The following is a 19509-nucleotide window of genomic DNA, read 5'->3' on the forward strand; positions in this document are numbered from 1 at the left end:
TCACGATCGGAAAGAAGAAGTTATTTCTTATAATCACTAAAAATAGTCAACAATGGCTGGAAAATTTATCACAAAGATAACAGACAACAAGCACTCAAACTTACCACAAGAGCCAAAATGGTGTCTAATGCAATGTTGTCACAACCTCACAGGGAGATTACATATTTACTTGTTACTGCAGGACTGTTAGAAAAGGAAGAGAGTATGCATTGACCGGACAATAAGCATTGTGGAAATAATAAAAAGAGTCTCAATGTATTGAGGGCTTTCTATGTTCCAGACATCACACTAAGTGCTTAAAAGGCATTATGTCATTTGATCTTAGCAACAACCCTATTCTATTGTCCTCCCATTTTTCTGATGAGGAAACTGATATTTCAAGAAGTTAAGCCACTTGTTTATTGTACATACAAAGCTACCATGATGCTATACATCAGTTGTGTTGGAGCCTTGCCTAGCATTTAACCGAATGATGCTCATTTATGCTTGAAGCACACTTGACGTCACAGGACATGCACAGGCCTGATTTAAACACCTCTGACGTGCTATGGCTTCCTTAATCTATGAAGAATTAAAATAAGCTTGGATGTGTGCTCACATATCTCAAGGGAACCTTTCTTCCAAGGTCTGTACAAAATGAGTCAATCTGAAAACAAAAGCGAGCCTGTTGGTAAATGCCAGTGTGTTAAAATTCGGATATCAACACGCTTGTGTCTATCTGTTATTTATTGGAGATGTAAAGAGTTTAACATACATTTTCAAGATGGAACTGCCGAAAAATCCCTGCAGAACTACAAAGCACAATCTGAAAACCGCGATCACGGTGGAGAGAGGATTAGCCAGTGTCAGAGAGGTCTGGACTTCCGTCCGGGCTCTGCCACCTGTTAGCATTTTGATGTTGAGCAGACCATGTAACCCACCTGAGTTTTTTTTCCCTTCTCTTTTAAAAGGAGCATAATTATACCACACTGGGGGTGCTGTACACATAAAATGACATACGTGTAAAGTGCCCGGAACAGAGCAGGTCCTCAGTAACTGTGAGCTCTCTTCCTCTCCTCTTTGCCCTTTGTTGCCACTAAAAATCCTCCTCTCTATCCAGGCTGGCCCGAATCCAAAGATGGCCTGCACAGCTCCATGCTCCGTCAGGCCCTCCTGTGATGTCTACCCTTTCTTGAGGATGTTCCTCACACTGTGGACCTCTGTGTTCTCAGGGCCCAACACACTGCCTGGAACCATCTATCTGACACCCAGCAGAGAAGCGGGAAGTGCTTCCCAAGTAAGAAAAGAGAGAAACCTAAGGTAGAGATGTCGTGCTCATTTGGCAACGACACTTCTCTTGGCTTCTATTGGCGTCATGAACTTGTTTACACGTAAGGTTATTTAGCTTTTCACACTCGGAGGCTATGTCCTCCCTGAGAGCAGGGCCAGGCTGGTAGGTTTATGACCATTAGCTCTTTGAACACTGCCTCACATGGCTTGGTACTCAGAGATGTGTACTCGGTACTCTTGCTGATGTGAGAAAGGAAAACACTTGATAATTCAAAGAGCTTGGATTTTTACATAGATGACAAAAGATTTTTTTTTTTTTCTCACATCATTTCTTTCTTTTGGTCTATTGGGGGGTATTTAAAGGAAACCTGGTTCAGATTCCTTTAGGCGTACTATCTCGTATTTGGAATTTAATTTTTTGTTTATTAATAATCTATGTAGGGTCCAAAAAACTCTCAGATATTTTTTTTCTTAGAAAGAAGAATCAAGACCGGGCTTGAATGCCTTGAATTCAACTGTGTAAATTAGAGAAAAAAAAAAGACTGAAAAGGTCTTAGCCTGGTAAAATGGCTGTCTCTCCTCCTGCCGGCTGTCGGTCCCCCTGTGAGTTGGGTTTTAGTCATTGGCCTCATTATCCCAGTGGCCATAGCCATCCCCATCTTCCGGCTCTTCAGTATTCTCATTTTCAAAAGAGGCCTCTTCCTCCTCTTCTTCGCGGATTACCTTCATTAAGTCCAGGAAGCTGGGAGGAGGCCCCTGGTCTCTCAGCTCCCTAAGCCTACACCAGAGGATCTCACTGAGGCTCGCCCCGGCCATGACCTGCTCCAAGCGGACCTGGTCCGCGATGTTCCTCGGGATGGCCCGCTTCTCCACAGCTCTCCGCAGCAGGGTTTCTAGCCGTAACACGTACGCTGAGACTTTCTCTCCTTCCTCCTGATAGGTCTTCAGGTATTTCACCTGGGAGGTCCTACGACTCTCCAGGCTTCCAAACACTTGCTTAAATGCTTCCAAACACTCTTCCACACTTATGGACGGATTGTCTGCCTGGAGTATGTGCATGAGGTCCAGGGCAGGGCCACGAAGGCTTTCCGTCAACCATCTTTTCTTTTCTGCCTCTGCTACCGGCCACTCTTTGACTATCTCGGTGGCCTGTTCCAACCAGATTTCAAAGGGCTCTTCCTCTGGGGTGGGCACAGCGCTCCCTGAGAACACTCTCAGTTTCCGGTACCTCATGGGGAGCAAAGGCTGAGGGGCGTGTGCTATTGCCTGTCCCAGCAGATGCGCCAGTAACTCCGGTGAGACACAGGGCATGGCCACGGGAGACACCCCCTCATGCCCAAGCGCTCGGAACATTCCCGAGACCGTCTGCCCCTCTTTCTCTAGAAAGAGGTTCAGTCTTTCAAGAAATTCAGTGTCTTGGTTAGGGGTCTTAAAGATCACTTTCCAGATACCCCCCTTTCCCTGAACCTCGCTGGGGATCACGGAGATGTCGGCGTCCTCCAGAAGCTCTACCAACACAGCATTGGCATTCTCCTGCTTCCTGAATATTTTGCCAAGCACTCTATACCTGCCCAGAGACTTTAAAGTCTCCTGGAGGACCTCCTGAATCTCGGCTTCATTGCAGCCCACTGGTATCCCCATGACCATCAGTGATTTCTGATCATCCACACTCATGATCCTACACCACTCCTCCAACAGGGCCAGCGCCATTGCCCCAGATATTGACTCGCTTGAACTCTATGGCGACCGATTAGTTTGTGGGGTAGATGGGCGTTGCCTTAGAATTGAGAATATCCTGGATGAACTTCTAAACTTACAACCCACCAGTGAACGGGTCCTAGGTCCTAGTTTTCTGTACCAATAACCCTCACTGCTCAGTGGCAAGAGCTCGGCACTTTCCGTGAGGTCTCCAGACCTGACCCAAGGTGGGTGGTTAGTATCTCAGTTATGACAGGACCACGGCCCGTGGCTCTGCAGCCCAGTGGCTGCTGTTTCTCTCACGCAGCCACGTGGTGGGGCTGCCCCATCGGAAGCGTGTGCAAGAGCTGCTTTCACTGCCCTCGGGGTCTCTGCCGCCTCACCTCTCTCTAGCCAGTGGGGAGTCGCCTTCACTCTTGCACCCAGAACTCCTGGAGGGAAGTCTCCCAGCAGAGTGGCTTGGGCTCCTAGGGAAACAAGGCTCAGTTTTACCACACAGCCCTCTCCCTTCCCAGGAAGCATCAGTACCTGGTTAGGGATGGAAGTGGGGGGTGGACCAGGGATTCTGCCTCACATTGTATTTGAGTCTTCTTTGCTTACAGTGACTTTTTCGTTCTCTTGGGGACCCTCCTGCAATCGGGCTTCCCCACCATATGCTCATCAGGCGTGCCAATTAATGGAGCCCCAGTTGTGGACAGGACCAAGATCTTTGCCACGTGAAGAATGAAATCTGGAGACATGACTAGATACCTGTGTATGCATTCCAAAACGTTCCATGACAGCCACAGAGCTTATGTATTCTGCTTCTAGCACAGGAAGATGTCACCCAACTCTGCACAATGGCGTGTCTGGGTGTCTCTCAGCTCCAGCCAAGCCAAGCTGCCCTGTATAAATATAATAATAGTGTACTTTTATGACTCGATAATATCCAATGTGAAGACTGTTAATGCACTTATTCAAAAACATGACAATCCTTTACAGTTTAATTAAATCTACTAAACAATATTGAGTTGCTTCATTTCTTTGATTAAAAAATCTGATTAGGAAACACTCAAACTTTTAAAATCAATTTAATATAGGTTTAGCAATATAACTTATATAATATACTTTAATATAATAACATAGATACAACAATTTAATACAGCTTTAACAATTAAAAAAATCTCAGAGCCAAATAAACTTGGAGTTATGAATTAATTCTCTTTGGTTACGCCTGGCTATGCTTTGCAAATGCATAACTAGGGGTTTCTTTTGCTATAAATGTTAAGTTAGTAACATGATGCTTTCTTCATAGCATCTGAACTTGAATGGGTCATTTGAGGACAAAGAAAAAAAGAGGAGGCAAGTCTGTGTCGAGCCGGTGAAGACTGGGTAATGTAAAAAGGGAAGAGCGTCTATCTATCTCCCGTTGCTGTCGTGGAGTGTGTGTTAAAGGGCTATGACCATTCTTCCCCTAAAAATCTCCATCAGTCCAAATGCGGTCCATATGCCACAGACACCAATCTGCAGCTACAGCGGCAGATGCTGCAGGCACATTTCCCGAGTCCTTCTGGAAGGTTGAAAGGAGGGTGCGTGCCAGAGGGCGGGGAGGGCAAAATGCTGGATCGCATCCTCGCCCAGCAGCTCCAGGGATCTGAGTCCAGTGACACCTCCCTCCATGCCTCACCGTCCTCTTCTAAGTTATGGGGGTGACCTTCCTCTCCGTTAGAATATTTAGGGGAAACGTGAGATGTCATAAGGCATCAGATACCCAGGAAGAAACATCTCCAAGGTCTACATAACTGTCACGCTGAAGTTAGGCTACCGTTAGGTGGTTTCTTCCTCCAAAGGCAATCTCTACCTGCAATGCAACCTTCAAATAAAAAGACGGCAAGCGAAACGTCCCTGATACACAATAAGGCCAGGATTGGAAATATTTGGATATGGGGGAAAAAACGAGAAAATCTTGTCTTTTCTCACATAAAGATAGGATAAGTTGGAAAAGGAACCAGACTTTCAGGTGGAAGACCCTACTGGAATTGTTGGATCATTTAACTAGGTAGTTACCTTGGACAAAGCATCTAAATCTGTTTCCTACCCTGGAACCCTTGAAAGTGGTTATAAGGAAGCACTCATGTCAGGGGGATGCTGGGAGTAGGAAATGATGTAATTCGTGTGGAAGCCCTTTATTCAAATGCAAAGCACATCTGGTGCTAAGTCCCAGTGCCTGCCTTTGGTTCCCTCATCCCCCTGCATGCGGACATTCCTCTCTCCTTCCTCCTCTCCTTCGTATCCGTAGACTCCTGCCCACCTATCATGGTGGGCTTATCTTCAAGCTGGGATTCGTGGTCCTCCAAATTTAACTCCATTCGCCCAACTATCCCTCACAATTGTGGAGGAGGGCAGGGTATCCGCATTTAATCCTGCCAGGGGCAAGGGCGGACAATGGGACAGAATATTTGGTTGCTCTGCCCGGCGCGACGCTCCTGCAGTCAACAGTTTCCCAGCCCAAACCCGCCCTGGTTACTGAGCATGCCCAGAGCTCCTCTTCGAGCCAGCCAAGGGATGCGCATCGTTTCTGCAGGGTTTTGCCACTGTGGAGAGAGGGGCGGGGCTGTAATCCACCCTGGATAGGGACTGAGACATGGACAAAACACGGGGATAGGAGTAAGCAATGGAGGACCCTCAGAGGCCGTGTTACTGTCATACATCAAGATGCCTTCTGATGCCACCAACCCGGTGGCTGTGGCCGATCTACTCGCGTAGAGACACCAAGTCCCCATACATCGTCCCCCTGCTCGGCCTCGCACTATTCAAGGCAATCATCACCCCATCTCCTTACCCAGCCCTGGACGCACGCGCACTAACGCCCCAGGCGCTCGGCTTCTGGCAACCTAGGAAACCCCGCGGCTCTGGCGCAGTCCTCCACAGCGGCGGTGGAACGAGGTGGGGCGCCCCGGGCGTCGAGAAGGGCTGGAGATTTGGGGAGTGGGCTTCAGTGTGTATCTTTCCCCCTTCTTTGGCGGGGGAGCGGGGCGGAAGATACCAAAGGAAGACATTCTGCTGGGCTCTGCTTGGCGCACTGGCACAATTACGGTACACAGCGCCCTCGGGCAATATAGCGGGCCTGCGTCCTACCTCACTATACACCTAAGGGGCCGTGCTGGGCTGGAATTTGCAGGCTGCACGCTTTGCTACACTCGCACAGACCGCAGACCTAGGTGTCTCTCTCCATACCCACCCCCTCCGTATTTGCTACGCCCATGTGTCTTTCCCCACCATGCTGCGCGCCCCCCTACCACCGTGGGTGCAGTTAAGTGAGGACCTTGTTTCAATCTCTTCTCCCAGCAGCCCACCAAGGCCCGTGGTTAGACTGAAGCTTTGGTGTCCGCGCCTCGTATGGTCCCCAGGTTTCCGCGCGGCCTGCGCCATCCCTTCCCCACCTTCAGCGCCGCCCCTTCCTCTGCCCCCCACGCCGGTGTCCTGGCGCCTGCCAGTGCGTGCCCCTTTCCCCATCCATCAGCTCACACCCCGGGTAAGAGGGAGGGAGCGCTCCCCACGGTGAGCCCTCATCGCTGGCCCACCTCCGCAGTGCGGTGGGGGAGAGGCGCCTGGGCCAGGCTGGTCTGGGAGCGGGGCGCGGGGGCCAGGCACTGCGCCCCACGATCTTCGCCCCCGCGTGCCCTGCCCCATACTCACCCTGGCGCCGAGAGCGGTCAGCGAGCCCTCAGCTCCGCATCCATTAGCCGGTGGTCTGGCAGCTTCACTTCCGGAGCGCGGGGCTCTCGGCTGCGCGGCCCTCCCCTGCCTCCCCGCCTCTGCGCTCCCCTCCCCGGAGCCCCGCCCCGCCCCCGCCCCGCCCCGCCCGCGCCTCCCTCCTCCCGCAGCTGCCGGGAGCTGGCAGCCTCTCCAGTCTCGCTGCGGCAGCGGCCACCCTCCCAGACCCAACTTTGCTGCTCGCCAGAGCTCGCGCGGCGGCGGCGGGGGGCGTGGGCAGGGAGGGGAGAAAGCGGGGTCAGGAGGAGGGACCGGGAGGGGTGGGTCGCTCGCTCGCCAGCCCTCCTTCCTTTCTGTACACCTTGCGGGAGGCAGAGAGCGGCAGCCGCGGCAGCAGCCGGGGGCTTGGTGCATAGAGACAGGCCGACTTAGGGACCGGCAGACGGACTGACGGACGGAGAAGACCCTCCCCAAGCCTCCCCACGCCATGGCCGAGAGGAAGCAATCCGGGAAGGCGGCAGAGGACGAAGAGGTCCCTGCCTTTTTTAAAAACCTGGGCTCAGGCAGCCCCAAGCCTCGGCAGAAATTCTGTGGCATGTTCTGCCCGGTGGAAGGGTCCTCGGAGAACAAGACCATCGACTTCGACTCGCTGTCGGTGGGCCGGGGCTCGGGGCAGGTGGTGGCTCAGCAGCGGGACGTCGCCCATTTGGGCCCGGACCCGCAGCCGCCGTACTCCCGGCAGGGCCGGCGCGCCGGCGGGGAGCCATCTGTTGAATCGGGCCGGAAGGTGGAGATCCGGCGGGCCTCGGGCAAGGAAGCCCTGCAGAACATCAATGACCAGGTTGGTACGGGTGGGAGGCGGTGTTTGAGACAGAGGATGGGGCGTGGGGATCGCCCCTCCCTCGCCCCCTTCCAGTTCGGTGGAGAACCGAGGATCCCAGCGTGCCCACCGTCCTGCCCCGCCTCGAGTATTGCTTCCCTGCATGTGCATACGCACCCCACCCTACCCGGCCCTGCGTGCAGGGTGCCGAGGGGCTCGGGCTCGCTGGTGGGCGGCTGTGTGCCCACAAAGGCTGCCCGCGCCTCCCTGGGCCAGGGAAGGAGGGGGTGGGGGTAAAGGATGGGCCTATCTCCCGCTGGGGGGGTGGGCGGTGGTGTCTCATGGTTGGAGGGGGAGGGGATGGGCCGCGGTTCCATTCTTCTTAAATCCTCCCGGGCGGCGTCCAATTGCAGCTGCGGCTGGCTGCCCCACCCTTTTTCGATGCAGCTCTGAGCGTGCAGTGGAGGGTTCGCGTACAGGCCGGCGGGCTCCCCGGGGGTCGGGAGGGGCGGGGGCCTCGACGGCTGCTCCCCGCCGCGCCCTGCGAGCTTTCTCGGCGCTTCTCCTCCTGCGCCCTCCGCGCTCGCGGCCCAAGCTCGTAGGCAAGGACCATGGTCAGCGCCTCCCCGGACCGCAAGGGAGAATCTATCTCAGTACCCTGACTCCTGTTCGCACGGCGAGAAGAACCCGAGAGGCAGTGGAATCACGCGAGGAAACCGCGACGCTCCTAAATAGCCCATGTGGAGAACAAAGTTCCGCTAAGTATCTCAGCAAGGGTTTCCCAGAGCGGTCCCCCCGGCCACTATTTGGGAGGGGCTTTGGGGATGGGGACTGCGTGGATTATATTCAAAGGGTAAAAAAAAAAAGAAAAGGGAAAAACCCTCACATTTTGAATAGACTGTCACAGATGGATTAGACCCCCCCTATACTGTGTTAATGAGGAAACAAAGACCAATTTGGTAAACCTAATTTCAGAAGATGTTTATCTCTGGCAAATAGTACAGTGTGCATTTTAAGTCTTCTCATACCACGTGTTTTTTTCTTTATCAGGGTGACCTTCATACTTGTGCAGTTTTTTCCCCCTCAGCCTTAATTTCTCAAGTGATAAATTACAGTGTGAAAGGTTTCAGCACTTGTTTGCTGTTTATCTCCCATGCCCGTTGGTGAAGACAAGAAATCAATGATTGATTATTTATTGAATACCTATTGTGTTCCTTGCTTTTCTGGGTAAGGTGAAGGTTAGCTATTAAAAGTTCAAGGTGATTTCTTCTTAAGGGTCTTCCAGAGTAGTTGGGAGTGGTCTATACCTATCCACCGAGTGATAATAAGTGCATTTAGGTTGTAGGCTTACAGTGAACTCATCAGAGAACAACTAAGGGTTGATGACAGTGGTCTGAACACATTACTGTTTCCTGATGTGGCACAGAGTTTTGCAGCTTTTGACTTTTATAGGATCAATTCTAGGAGAGGCAAACCATTTGCTGTCACTTTCAAATGACAGCTAATTACTTGGTTCCTCCTCCCCCAGCTCTGTCCTCTGATTTATGCACATGGGAAGGAGGTACCTGCTACCCATATTTCACTATGAGTCAACTGGAAGAACTTAATCCAAGAAGTCACTCTGTTCCAAGTGATCAGACGATCAAAGTAAAAGTTCCTAATAATGTGACTTATACTGAAAACTGAGTGATATGAAATACACTGGGTGAGGGCCACACCCAATGAGTGATTGTATAGCATCCTGGTTGTGTAATACCCTCATCTTCAACTAGTTGTGATGGTAATTCTAATGTCCTAAAGGAAGCAGAAAAATGCCTTGACATAAGGAAGAAATCATCTAAAAAATGGCAGATCAGAGGGCAGATGTTGAAAGTGACCGCCTTTATAATGATGACAGTGAATTAAAACTCAAGTTTGAAAGGCAAAGCTTCACTGGGTTGAATAACACATCTCTTTTCCTGCCCATTTAGAAGCTTGGATGTTTGATCATCAGAGCTGCTTGTTTGAACACTCTCTGAATTTAATAGAAATTTTAAATTGTAAACCTAGGGCATGTGGAGGGGGAGATTTGAAGACAAAATACCCAACCAATACCCCAGGTAGTTTTAGCCTCTGCAAACCCACATTTGCTTTAGGTATCCAGTTACTAGTAACAGAGTGATTCTGGCTTGGTCTTTCAGCAGCCTTCCCTGAATTTTCATTTTCAATGTTGCCTTATCACATAACGGCTGTTCCTGTGGGATTTTTTTCATTCATGACTAAAAGCTTTTACCAGGATTGGTACATTTACCAGGATCAGTGTTTGAAGATTTCATGTCTATACAAGAGAGAAAAGGAATTTGGGGTTGTGTATCTATCTGTATCCATATCTATATCTATGTATATAGTAATGCTTATTTCCAAAAGCATGATTGAACCCACCACTTTGACTGAATTGAGTAGCCATTACTTAGTTTTCAGCTAACGAGCAGGGTAACTGCCAGCATTCCAGGGCATTCCTATCTGAAGTCCTGGAACAGAGAGAGGTGGAGGAGACTAGAGTGAGTGGATCCTGGGTTCCCTGACTCATGCCTCCCTCCTCCCCTGAATCTGTACTTACATGTGTCGTTATTGTATGGTCAGAAGTGGCTTTGTCCACCTAGAGGACCTGTCGCTCTAGAGGTCCTGCTGTTCTTCTAGCAAGGCTTTGGGAAGGGAGGGTACAGGCTTCCTTAGCTCAGATGCCACATGGCTTGTGGGAGGTGAGGGGAGGTTGACCACCTGCATTTGCATTTGCAGGTGTGAGCAGGTTGGCACCAGAAAGCAATGGGTGTGGCTTGGGCTGGGTTGGTAGATTGTGGTGAAAGGAAAGAGCCGGTGTAGTGAATGTGAATGAGGACAGCTATCTCATTACTCTCTTTTTCCTTTGTGTCCTTGGGGATGTTCACCTTGGGCTGCAGTGAGATTAAGTTGATCACCACCCGTGAAGAACTCTGAGCCTCTTAGAATAGAGAGCAGCATGGTTGGCCTAATTCTCCTTGCTAGTGCCCAGGGGTCCCTCAGCCTCCCCCCTTCTTCCTAGGAATTCCCTCCATTCCACCATGGACACAGTTTAGCCAGAACCAGCTGTTCAGCCAGGGATACTGGATCATGAGCATCCCTTCCAAAGGGACTCCCAGGCTCTTTTCCCAGCAGCAAACAACCTGCATAGACTAGAGTGTCAGGGGAGTGATTCTCTACTTTCCTAGGGCAGGTGCCAGTGAGTGAACTATACAAGAGGGCTGCGGAACTTGACAAAATCCCCAAGTCTGTAAAATGTTTTCTGATAGTCCCTTCCATTCCGTGCCCCCATCCCTTCTCCCCATGTTGATTATCTTCCCAGCCCTAGATGCCCAGGGATTCTGCTGCCCTCTTACTGTTCAATGCCACTCCTACACCATCCTAATGGTGATGCTTTTTCTAGATCTTTCTTTCTCCAAAACCAACGGGTTCTGAAATCACTCTTCTCCTTTCCTGCCTCCCCCCCCCCCACCTTCTCCCATTCAAAAATCTCTTCTCGGGACTTCCCTGGTGGTCCAGTGGTTAAGACTTTGCTTTCCAATGCAGGGGGTGTGGGTTCGATCCCTGGGCAGGGAGCTAAGATCCCACATGCCTTGCGACCAAAATACCAAAACATAAAACAGAAGCAATATTGTAACAAATTCAATAAAGACTTTAAAAATGGTCCACATCAAAAAAAAAAAAATCTCTTCCTCATATTAATCTTAGCTAGAGAGAAGTCCCAATGGTTGAAGGCATCCATCTCTTATGTGAGTAACTGATACAGAAGTTGTCCCCAGAGATACTTGTTTGATAATAGACTAGCCTGTTCAACAAAATTGATGTCTAGTTAGCGGGATGTGTGGTAGAGATTTGGCTGGGAGCCTAGAACAAGGACATTAATTTAATATTTTAGGGGCCACATCGTCTCAAAAGGGGAGACGCAAATATGAACATTCGTGTGTCCAGGATTCCAAAATACCTAGGACCCATCTGGGTTTGAAGGAGGAGGGGTACTTGGGGAGGAGAAGGAAATCGTGATGATCCATAATTATTGGTTACTCTTGATTTCCCAAATGATCATATAATTAGTTAAATTTTAAAAAGTAATTGTGGTGAAATACACATAGCATAAAATTTACCTTCTCAACAGTTTTAAAGGGTACAGTTCAGTCATGTTAAATATATTCATACTGTTGTGCAACCAATCTCCAGAACTTTTGAATCTTGCAAAACTGAAACTCTGTGCCCATTAAACCATTAACTCCCTATTCCCATCCCCCCAGCCCCTGGCAACCAGCCTTCTACTTTCTGTCTCTATGAATTTGACTCTTCCAGGTACTTCACATAAGTGGAATCATAGAGTTTGTCTTTTTGTGACTGGCTTATTTCACTTAGCATCATGTCCTCAGGGTTCACCCACGTAGTAGCCTGTGACAAGATTTCTTTCTTTTTTCATGGCTGAATAATATTCCTAAAATCAGTTAAATTTTAACAAGTTCTTGATGATTGGAACATTTGTAACTCAATTAATTGATCTGCAATGATCTCATTGTGAGAGGAAGTGAGAAGAATTACAGTTGGGATGAGATAGACTCACCCAGCCTGGGGCCCAAGGCCTGAGTAGAAGAAAACTCCTACCAACTAAACCGCCTCTTCCATTTTCCTTCCCTTGTAGCTTGAGGGTGGAGAGGAGAATTGCTCTTACTGAACCTCCAGTGACAACATCTGGCCATGACCTCTTGAATGTTGCATGGTTCACAAACTTGTGGACCATGGAAATCAGGCACGGGCTGGGCATTTTCCCACCCTTGGTAAAGACAAGCTAAGTATTCTTATGGGTCCTTTGGTGACAGTGTTCCTCTCTACTTCTTTGAGAAAGAAGGGAGAGTCAAAATTGGTCATGGATTCACATGTGTACTACCATTGAATGTCTGGGCTTGAAAGAGACCTAATGATCACCTCACTTTAGAGGTGGAGAAATCGATGCCCAGAAAGACAGTGCTTCACCCTGTGGAACTCAGGTGACAGTCCCATGACTAGGACTGTCCCTCTCACTGCCCAGTCCCACTGCAGTCCTACACCAGTAAAACCTTGTTATCTATGTAGCACTGTATAACCCTAGAATGTACTTGTGGGAAGAGGTGAGCTTCACGTCTTACTACTACACCATCTTGATTGCTCCCTAGAATGTACATTTACCTTCTAGATCCTGTATTTTAGAATGTGTACAATATATTATTTTAAAACTTGTCCCCAAACCTTCTGATATAGGCATTATTCCCTTTCTGTAAATAAGGACACTGAGAGGTAGTGACATTTCCTGACCTATTCCAAGGTCTTGCTATTTAGTAAGTGCTGGAACTAGGATTTGAACCAAGGTTTCCTGACTCAGTCCCTTATTTCTTCTTGCAAGACACCATTCTATGACTCAGTTCCACTGCAGAAATAATTAGTGAACTTAAAAGTAAAATTTAGTTTTGTATGCAAAATATTTCATATCCCATTAAACTTTATATATTCTGTGGGGTATGCCCTGTGTTAAATGCTTTATATGCATTATCTTTTTAAAAAAATTTTTATTGCAGTATAGTTGATTTACAATGTTGTGTTAAGTTTCAGGTGTACAGCAAAGTGAATCATTTATACATATACATATATCCTCTCTTTTTAAAAAAAATTTGTATTGGAGTGTAGGTGCTTTACAATGTTGTGTTAGTTTCTACTGTACAGCAAAGTGAATCAGCTATATGTATACATATATCCCCTCTTTTTTGGATTTCCTTCCCATTTAGGTCACCACAGAGCATTGAGTAGAGTTACCTGTGCTATACAGTAGGTTCTCATTAGTTATCTATTTTATACATAGTATCAATAGTGTACGGCTTCCCTGGTGGCGCGGTGGTTGAGAATCTGCCTGCCAATGCAGGGGACACGGGTTCGAGCCCTGGTCTGGGAGGATCCCACATGGCGCGGAGCAACTAGGCCCGTGAGCCACAACTACTGAGCCTGCGCTTCTGGAGGCTGTGCTCCCAACAAGAGAGGCCACGATAGTGAGAGGCCCACGCACCGCGATGAAGAGTGGCCCCCGCTTGCCGCAACTAGAGAAAGCCCTTGCACAGAAACGAAGACCCAACACAGCCAAAAATAAATTAAAAAAATAAAATAGTGTATATATGTCAATCCCAATCTCTCAATTCACCCCACCACCCCTCCTTTCCCCCTTGGTATCTTACCTTATTTATGCTAAGACAACTCTATTAAGCCGGTACTACTGTTATCCATATTTTGTAAAAGGAATATCTGAAGGTAAAAGAAACTTGCAAAGCAACTTGCTAACTAAAAGCCAGAGGCAGAATCTGAACCCAGGTCTATGTGACTAAAGAACATCTTAATCAGTGTGGTGTACTGAATTGCTTTCTGCATTAATTATTCTTTTCTCATTTCATCTCCGAAGAATTAACTATTGTAAAAATAGTTCTGAGTAGTTCTGAGAATCTACTTTTTTTGTTTCCGTTTTGCAATGTATTCTTTGAAGCCATTTATGAAAGAGACCTTTGATCTGTCTTTATGGATGTGCCCTGCACTGCTGATATTCTGTCCATCATTTTTTTAAACACAAGACATGGCTTCAAATATCACTGGGACAGAGGCCAACCCTGACAGTATGAATGACATGCTTTTCTAAGATTAGAGCAATGTGATGACAATGTGATTTTCCCACTTGATGTAAATCATGAACTACAAGCAAATAATGAGGGAGTCAGTAAAAACATTGGCAGGTGTTTTGAGGGACACTTGAGTTGGGTTGGTTGCAGCCCATGGCCGAGGCTGGTAACTTAGGCCAAGAGCTGCAAACAAATAGTGCCTTGAAGGGAAAACACCTGGTCTTGAAGGTGGCTTGGGGTTTGCTTTTGAGACATACAGACAGCTTGCCTGGGCTCTGATTCCAAGGCAGCTCCCTTGTGGAAAGAATTCTGGGCTAGGAGTCAGGAAGCCCAGCTTATAGTCCTGGCTTTGTCTTCACAAGCTGTGCTACCTGCACAGTCACCTACCTGGGGCTGTCATTGGGCCAGGCGTTAATCTCCTTCTCCCATTTCCACTAAAGGCTCTGAAAGAAAGCTGTGCTATCCCTGGTTGTTCTTTGTTTTTTGTTTTTTTTTTTTATAGAGGTAAAATTCATGTAATAAAATTCTCATTTTCACCATTTTAAAATCTACAATTCAATAGCTTTTAGTACATTCACAATCTAATGCAATCATCACTACTAATTCCAGAACATTTTCATCACTCCAGAAAGAAATCCTGTATCTCTTAAGCTGTCACTTCCCAATCCTCCATCATCCCAGCCTGTGGCAACCAACCATCTACTTTCTGTCTCCATGGATTTATCTGTTCTGGACACTTCACATAAATGGAATCATACAATATGGCCTTTTGTGTCTGGCTTCTTGCACTTAGTGGAGTGTTTTCAAGGTTCATCCACATTGTAGCATGTATCAGCACTTCATTCTGAACAATATTCCATTGTTTGTATAGACCACATTTTATTTATCCATTCACAAGTTGATTGATACTTGGGTTGTTTCCACTTTTTGGCTATTATGAATAATACTGTTATTAATATTCTTTTAAGTTTGTGTTTGAACATATATTGTTGGTTCTCTTGGGTGTATACCTAGGAGTGGGATAGTTAAGTCATATGGTAATTCTATGTCTAACTTTTTGAGGAACTGCCAAACGGTTTTCCACAATGGCTGCGCCATTTTACATTCCCACCAAAAGCATGTAAGGGCTTCAATTTCTGCATGTCCTGCACAACACTTGTTATTTGCTGATTATAGCCATCCTAGTGGGTATAAAATAGTATGCCATTGTGGTTTTGATTTGCATTTCCCTAATGAATAATGATTTTGAACATCTTTTCATGTGCTTATTGGTCATTTGCATAGCTTTGGAGAAATGTCTGTTCAAATCCTTTGCCCATTTTTAAATTGAGTTGTTTGTCTTTTTGTTATTGAGTTTTAGGAGTACTTTATATACTCTAGATACTAGCCCCTTATCAGATAAATGGTTTGCAAATATTTTCTCTCATTCTGTGGGTGTCTATTCATTTTTGATAGTGTCCTTTGATGCACAGAAGCTTTTAATTTTAAGTCCAATTTATCTGTCTTTTCTTTTGTTGCTCATGCTTTTGATGTTATATTATCCCTGGCTGTTCTCAAAACTGCTGGATCAAATGAAATCTGGCAAAGAGGTTCCAGGACCTTGTTTCCTAGAATCGTATTCATGTAACTAAATTCTGTTGTTTTATGGGAGCTTTGAAATTCATTTAGAATCGCACTTGCAACAGCACAGTATTCTTGAGTGTTTTGTGTACTGCCTAAGTCTGATCTTTCTGTCTCACAATCCTGTTCATATAAAGAAAATGCTTTCATGTGTGTGTATTTGCACATATATGTGTTTATATGTATAAATATATTTATATATTTTTTTAATGAAGTAGAAAATTTGTTTTCCAAACCAGTGATTTGGGAGTGGTAGGGATGGTATTAGGAGGGCAGTGGCTAACAAGCTGAATTTAGGAAAAATAACTTTGAGAAACTAATTGAATTCAATTTTTATTTTGTTCTATTTTTTAGAAATAACATGACAAAGTACTATGTTTATTGTAGAGAACTCTGATACGCAATTTTAAAAAAAATCATTGATAATCTTATTAGCTAGAAATAACCACTGATATAGCATTTTGTGTATTATACAGCCTTTATACTCCTACCAAAAGTGAATGAGAAATACTGTTTTTCAGCATCCCTGACATCACTGGGTATTATAGTTCCTATAGATATTTCTCAAATTTATAGGTGACAAGTGTTATCCTGCTTTTTGCAGATTTTCCTATTAATGTATTCATATTTTAAACACGGATATGTAAAAAATCATATATTAAAATGGATACATTTTAAAATCACTTGTTACATGTTTTTTCCTAGTTTGCACCTAATTTTTTTGACCTTTATTTTTTGACATCCAAATTTAAATTTTACGTAGTTCAGTCAGTTCGTCTTTTCTGACATGTTTTTTTTTAACTTTCAAGATTTATTTACTTGTATTTTCTTTTAAAACCTTTTTGGGTTTTGTGTTTATTTACATTTAAATCTGGCAATTAATTTTTGTGTATAACTTGAAGTAAGGTATAACTTAATTCTCCAAATAGTTAGCCAGTTTTCCTAATGGCATTTATTGAATAATTAATATTTCTTCACTTATTTTTTATATACTCAACTTTTTATATATGTCTGCATGGTTTTTGTCTTCCTGCTCTGTTTCATTGGTTTGCCTTACTAATTTCGTAGTGATTCAATACCACTTTAGTTACTGTAACTTTTTTAAAATTGAGGTGTAGTTGATTTACAGTATTATATTAGTTTCAGGTGTACAACACAGTGATTAAAAATTTTTATAGATTATACTCCATTTATGATTATTATAAAATATTGGCTTTTTTCCCTGTGCTGTACTGTAACTTTTTTTTTTTTTTTTTTTTAATTTATTTTTGGCTGTGTTGGGTCTTCGTTTCTGTGTGAGGGTTTTCTCTAGTTGCGGCAAGCGGGGGCCACTCTTCATCGCGGTGCGCGGGCCTCTCACTGTCGCGGCCTCTCTTGTTGCGGAGCACAGGCTCCAGACGCGCAGGCTCAGTAGTTGTGGCTCACGGGCTTAGTTGCTCCGTGGCATGTGGGATCTTCCCAGACCAGGGCTCGAACCGGTGTCCCCTGCATTGGCAGGCAGATTCTTAACCACTGCGCCACCAGGGAAGCCCCTGTAACTTTTTAATATCTTAATTTTCTTCATTTTTTCCCACCATTCAACTGCATTTTCCATGAAAGATATTTTCAGTTGCAGAAACCTGATATGATTTTTACCAGAATTATATTAAATTTATATATTGAATTATAAGAAATATTTATTTTTAAGATGATAAGTCTTTCTACCTCAGTTTATAGTGTGTCTTGCCATTTTTTCCTGATATTTTGCTTTATTCCTCTGAAATTTTTTGTTACATTTATTCCGAGATGTTTTGTAGTTTACATTCTGGATGACTCTTGAGTTTTAAATTAATTTATAATAGATTGCTTTATTGAACTCAGTTTGCGTTCTAATAGTTTTCAATTAATTCTTTTGGGACAGTTTAATTATCTAATATTAATTTTATATCTTTTTTCTAATGCCTTTGTTTATTATGTCTCTTCCTGGTCTGATTACATTGCTTGAACTCCTAGAACTATGTTGAATAATGGTGGTTTTTTTAGGGTTCCCTGTTTGATTTCTGACTTTAATGAGAATTGAATGAGTTGGGTTTATTACTTGCTGCAATGAGAGAGACCACACACCATAGGGGACCATGGGGCATCTGTAGGAGGGCATTAGAGAGAGATTTGGGCTTTGGTGTGGTGATTTTGGTGAGGGCCCAAGGAAGCGAGCATTCCCTCTGGACTGGGTGCTGTCATAAAGGGGTGACACTTCTGTGATTAGGTATCTCAATAACTCTTATCTCTAAGGGCAGATTAGACTGAAGCTAAAGCTGTGGTTGGTAAATAAGCAGTGGGCACTCATATTAATTCGCATGGGGGATTTTGTTCGGTATTTTGTGACTTGGACAACGTTCATATTTTATCAGATGTGATTTTCTGAAGGAGTCTCGTCTTTGTTTTGATCCATCGTGGTCACCGAGTGGCCTTCTCTGATACTGATGCTCTGTGAAATTTACACTTGACAAGAGATCGCTCAGGCCTTGCTGTGAGTGCCAGGCCAGCTCTTGGCAAGTATTTTCTGTTTCTTAACATACTGTTAACATCAGGGCTTGGTGTGATACAGTCTATTCTGTAGTGTTTTATGTCTGTTTATATTTGAGAGATATCTTCCTGTCCTCCACTGAAGATGCCAAATAGTTTCCTGAACTCTCCCTCCCTCCCCCCAGGAGGTAGTATCTCTTATTCCTTGTTCTGTAATAATTTTTCATAAGCTTGATATTTTTTCCTTTGTATTTATCTTCAATTCAGGTGAGGTCCCTTCAGAATTCATGATTTTAGCAGATGAGTGTGTGAACAGTCTTTGGCCTCATTCCCTGACTGTGTGTACCAGTTGAATCTTTATTAGGCTTAGAGTTTGAAGATTGATTCAAACACCAACTTCTTATCCAATTCCCGTTTTCTGGTGCCGAAGTTGCAGACTTTGGCTTTCACTCTTCAGTTAAATTTCAAAAACAATTTTGAGGAACAACTTAAGGGCTGCCAAATTTTTATGTTGCCAAAATAGGGGCACCAAAAAAAAAAAAAAGCCCAACGTAACTCTGTAGTATCATCTTACAAAATGAAGAACATTTTTGCACTAAAACTAATAAAGAGAAAAATAACTCTAGAATTTAAACATATGCATAAATTGAGCTTTATGAAAAATTATATGTATTGTCCTTATTTTTCTCATTTTGACTTAGATTTGTGAACACCTTGCCCCAGGCAGCCTGGCATTGGCTGCCAGGCCAGGATTGGTTGAGGTGGCATATCTCTTTTTAAAAAAATATATTTATTTTATATTGGAATAGAGTTGAGTAACAACATTGTGTTAGTTTCAGGTGTACAGCAAAGTGATTCAGTTATACATATACATGTATCTATTGTTTTCCAAATTCTTTTCTCATGTAGGTTATTATAGTATATTGAGCAGATCCCCGTGCTATACAGTAGGACCTTGTTGGTTATCTATCTTAAATATAGCAGTGTGTACATGTCACTCCCAAACCGTCAATCTATCCCTCCCCCCAACCCTACCCCCCTTGGTAAGGTGGCACCCCTCTTACCTGTCTGGCCTTTCCCGCACAGTCTCTTTCCAGAAGTTTTCACCTCTGTGGGTTAAAAGAGACATGACCTCTCCCAGGCCAGCATTGGCAATTGCTTTAAAATGCACCTGGGATTTGTTTCAATAACGTATGGGAAGACATGCGGACGTGG

General features: G+C 45.2%; 2 protein-coding genes across 2 annotated transcripts in view; one reads left to right on the forward strand and one right to left on the reverse strand.

Moving 5' to 3' along the window:
* Positions 1-268: 268 nt before the first annotated feature.
* Positions 269-6702, reverse strand: PNMA2 (PNMA family member 2). Its single transcript, XM_061199433.1, has 3 exons — positions 6646-6702; positions 3718-3851; positions 269-3434 (listed from the first exon to the last, which is right to left on the reverse strand). The coding sequence occupies exon 3, from the start codon at positions 2977-2979 to the stop codon at positions 1885-1887; it is 1095 nt and encodes a 364-aa protein (XP_061055416.1). The 5' UTR covers positions 2980-3434; positions 3718-3851; positions 6646-6702; the 3' UTR covers positions 269-1884.
* A 448-nt stretch (positions 6703-7150) lies between these two features.
* DPYSL2 (dihydropyrimidinase like 2) overlaps positions 7151-19509 on the forward strand; it is a 112837-nt gene continuing 100478 nt past the window's right edge. Inside the window, exon 1 of the mRNA XM_061200719.1 lies at positions 7151-7504. Within this exon, the coding sequence (XP_061056702.1) occupies positions 7151-7504 (354 nt within the window). The remainder of the gene's footprint in view (positions 7505-19509) is intronic.

The sequence above is a fragment of the Eubalaena glacialis genome, chromosome 9 (assembly GCF_028564815.1).
Source record: "Eubalaena glacialis isolate mEubGla1 chromosome 9, mEubGla1.1.hap2.+ XY, whole genome shotgun sequence".
NCBI classification, from domain to species: domain Eukaryota; kingdom Metazoa; phylum Chordata; class Mammalia; order Artiodactyla; family Balaenidae; genus Eubalaena; species Eubalaena glacialis.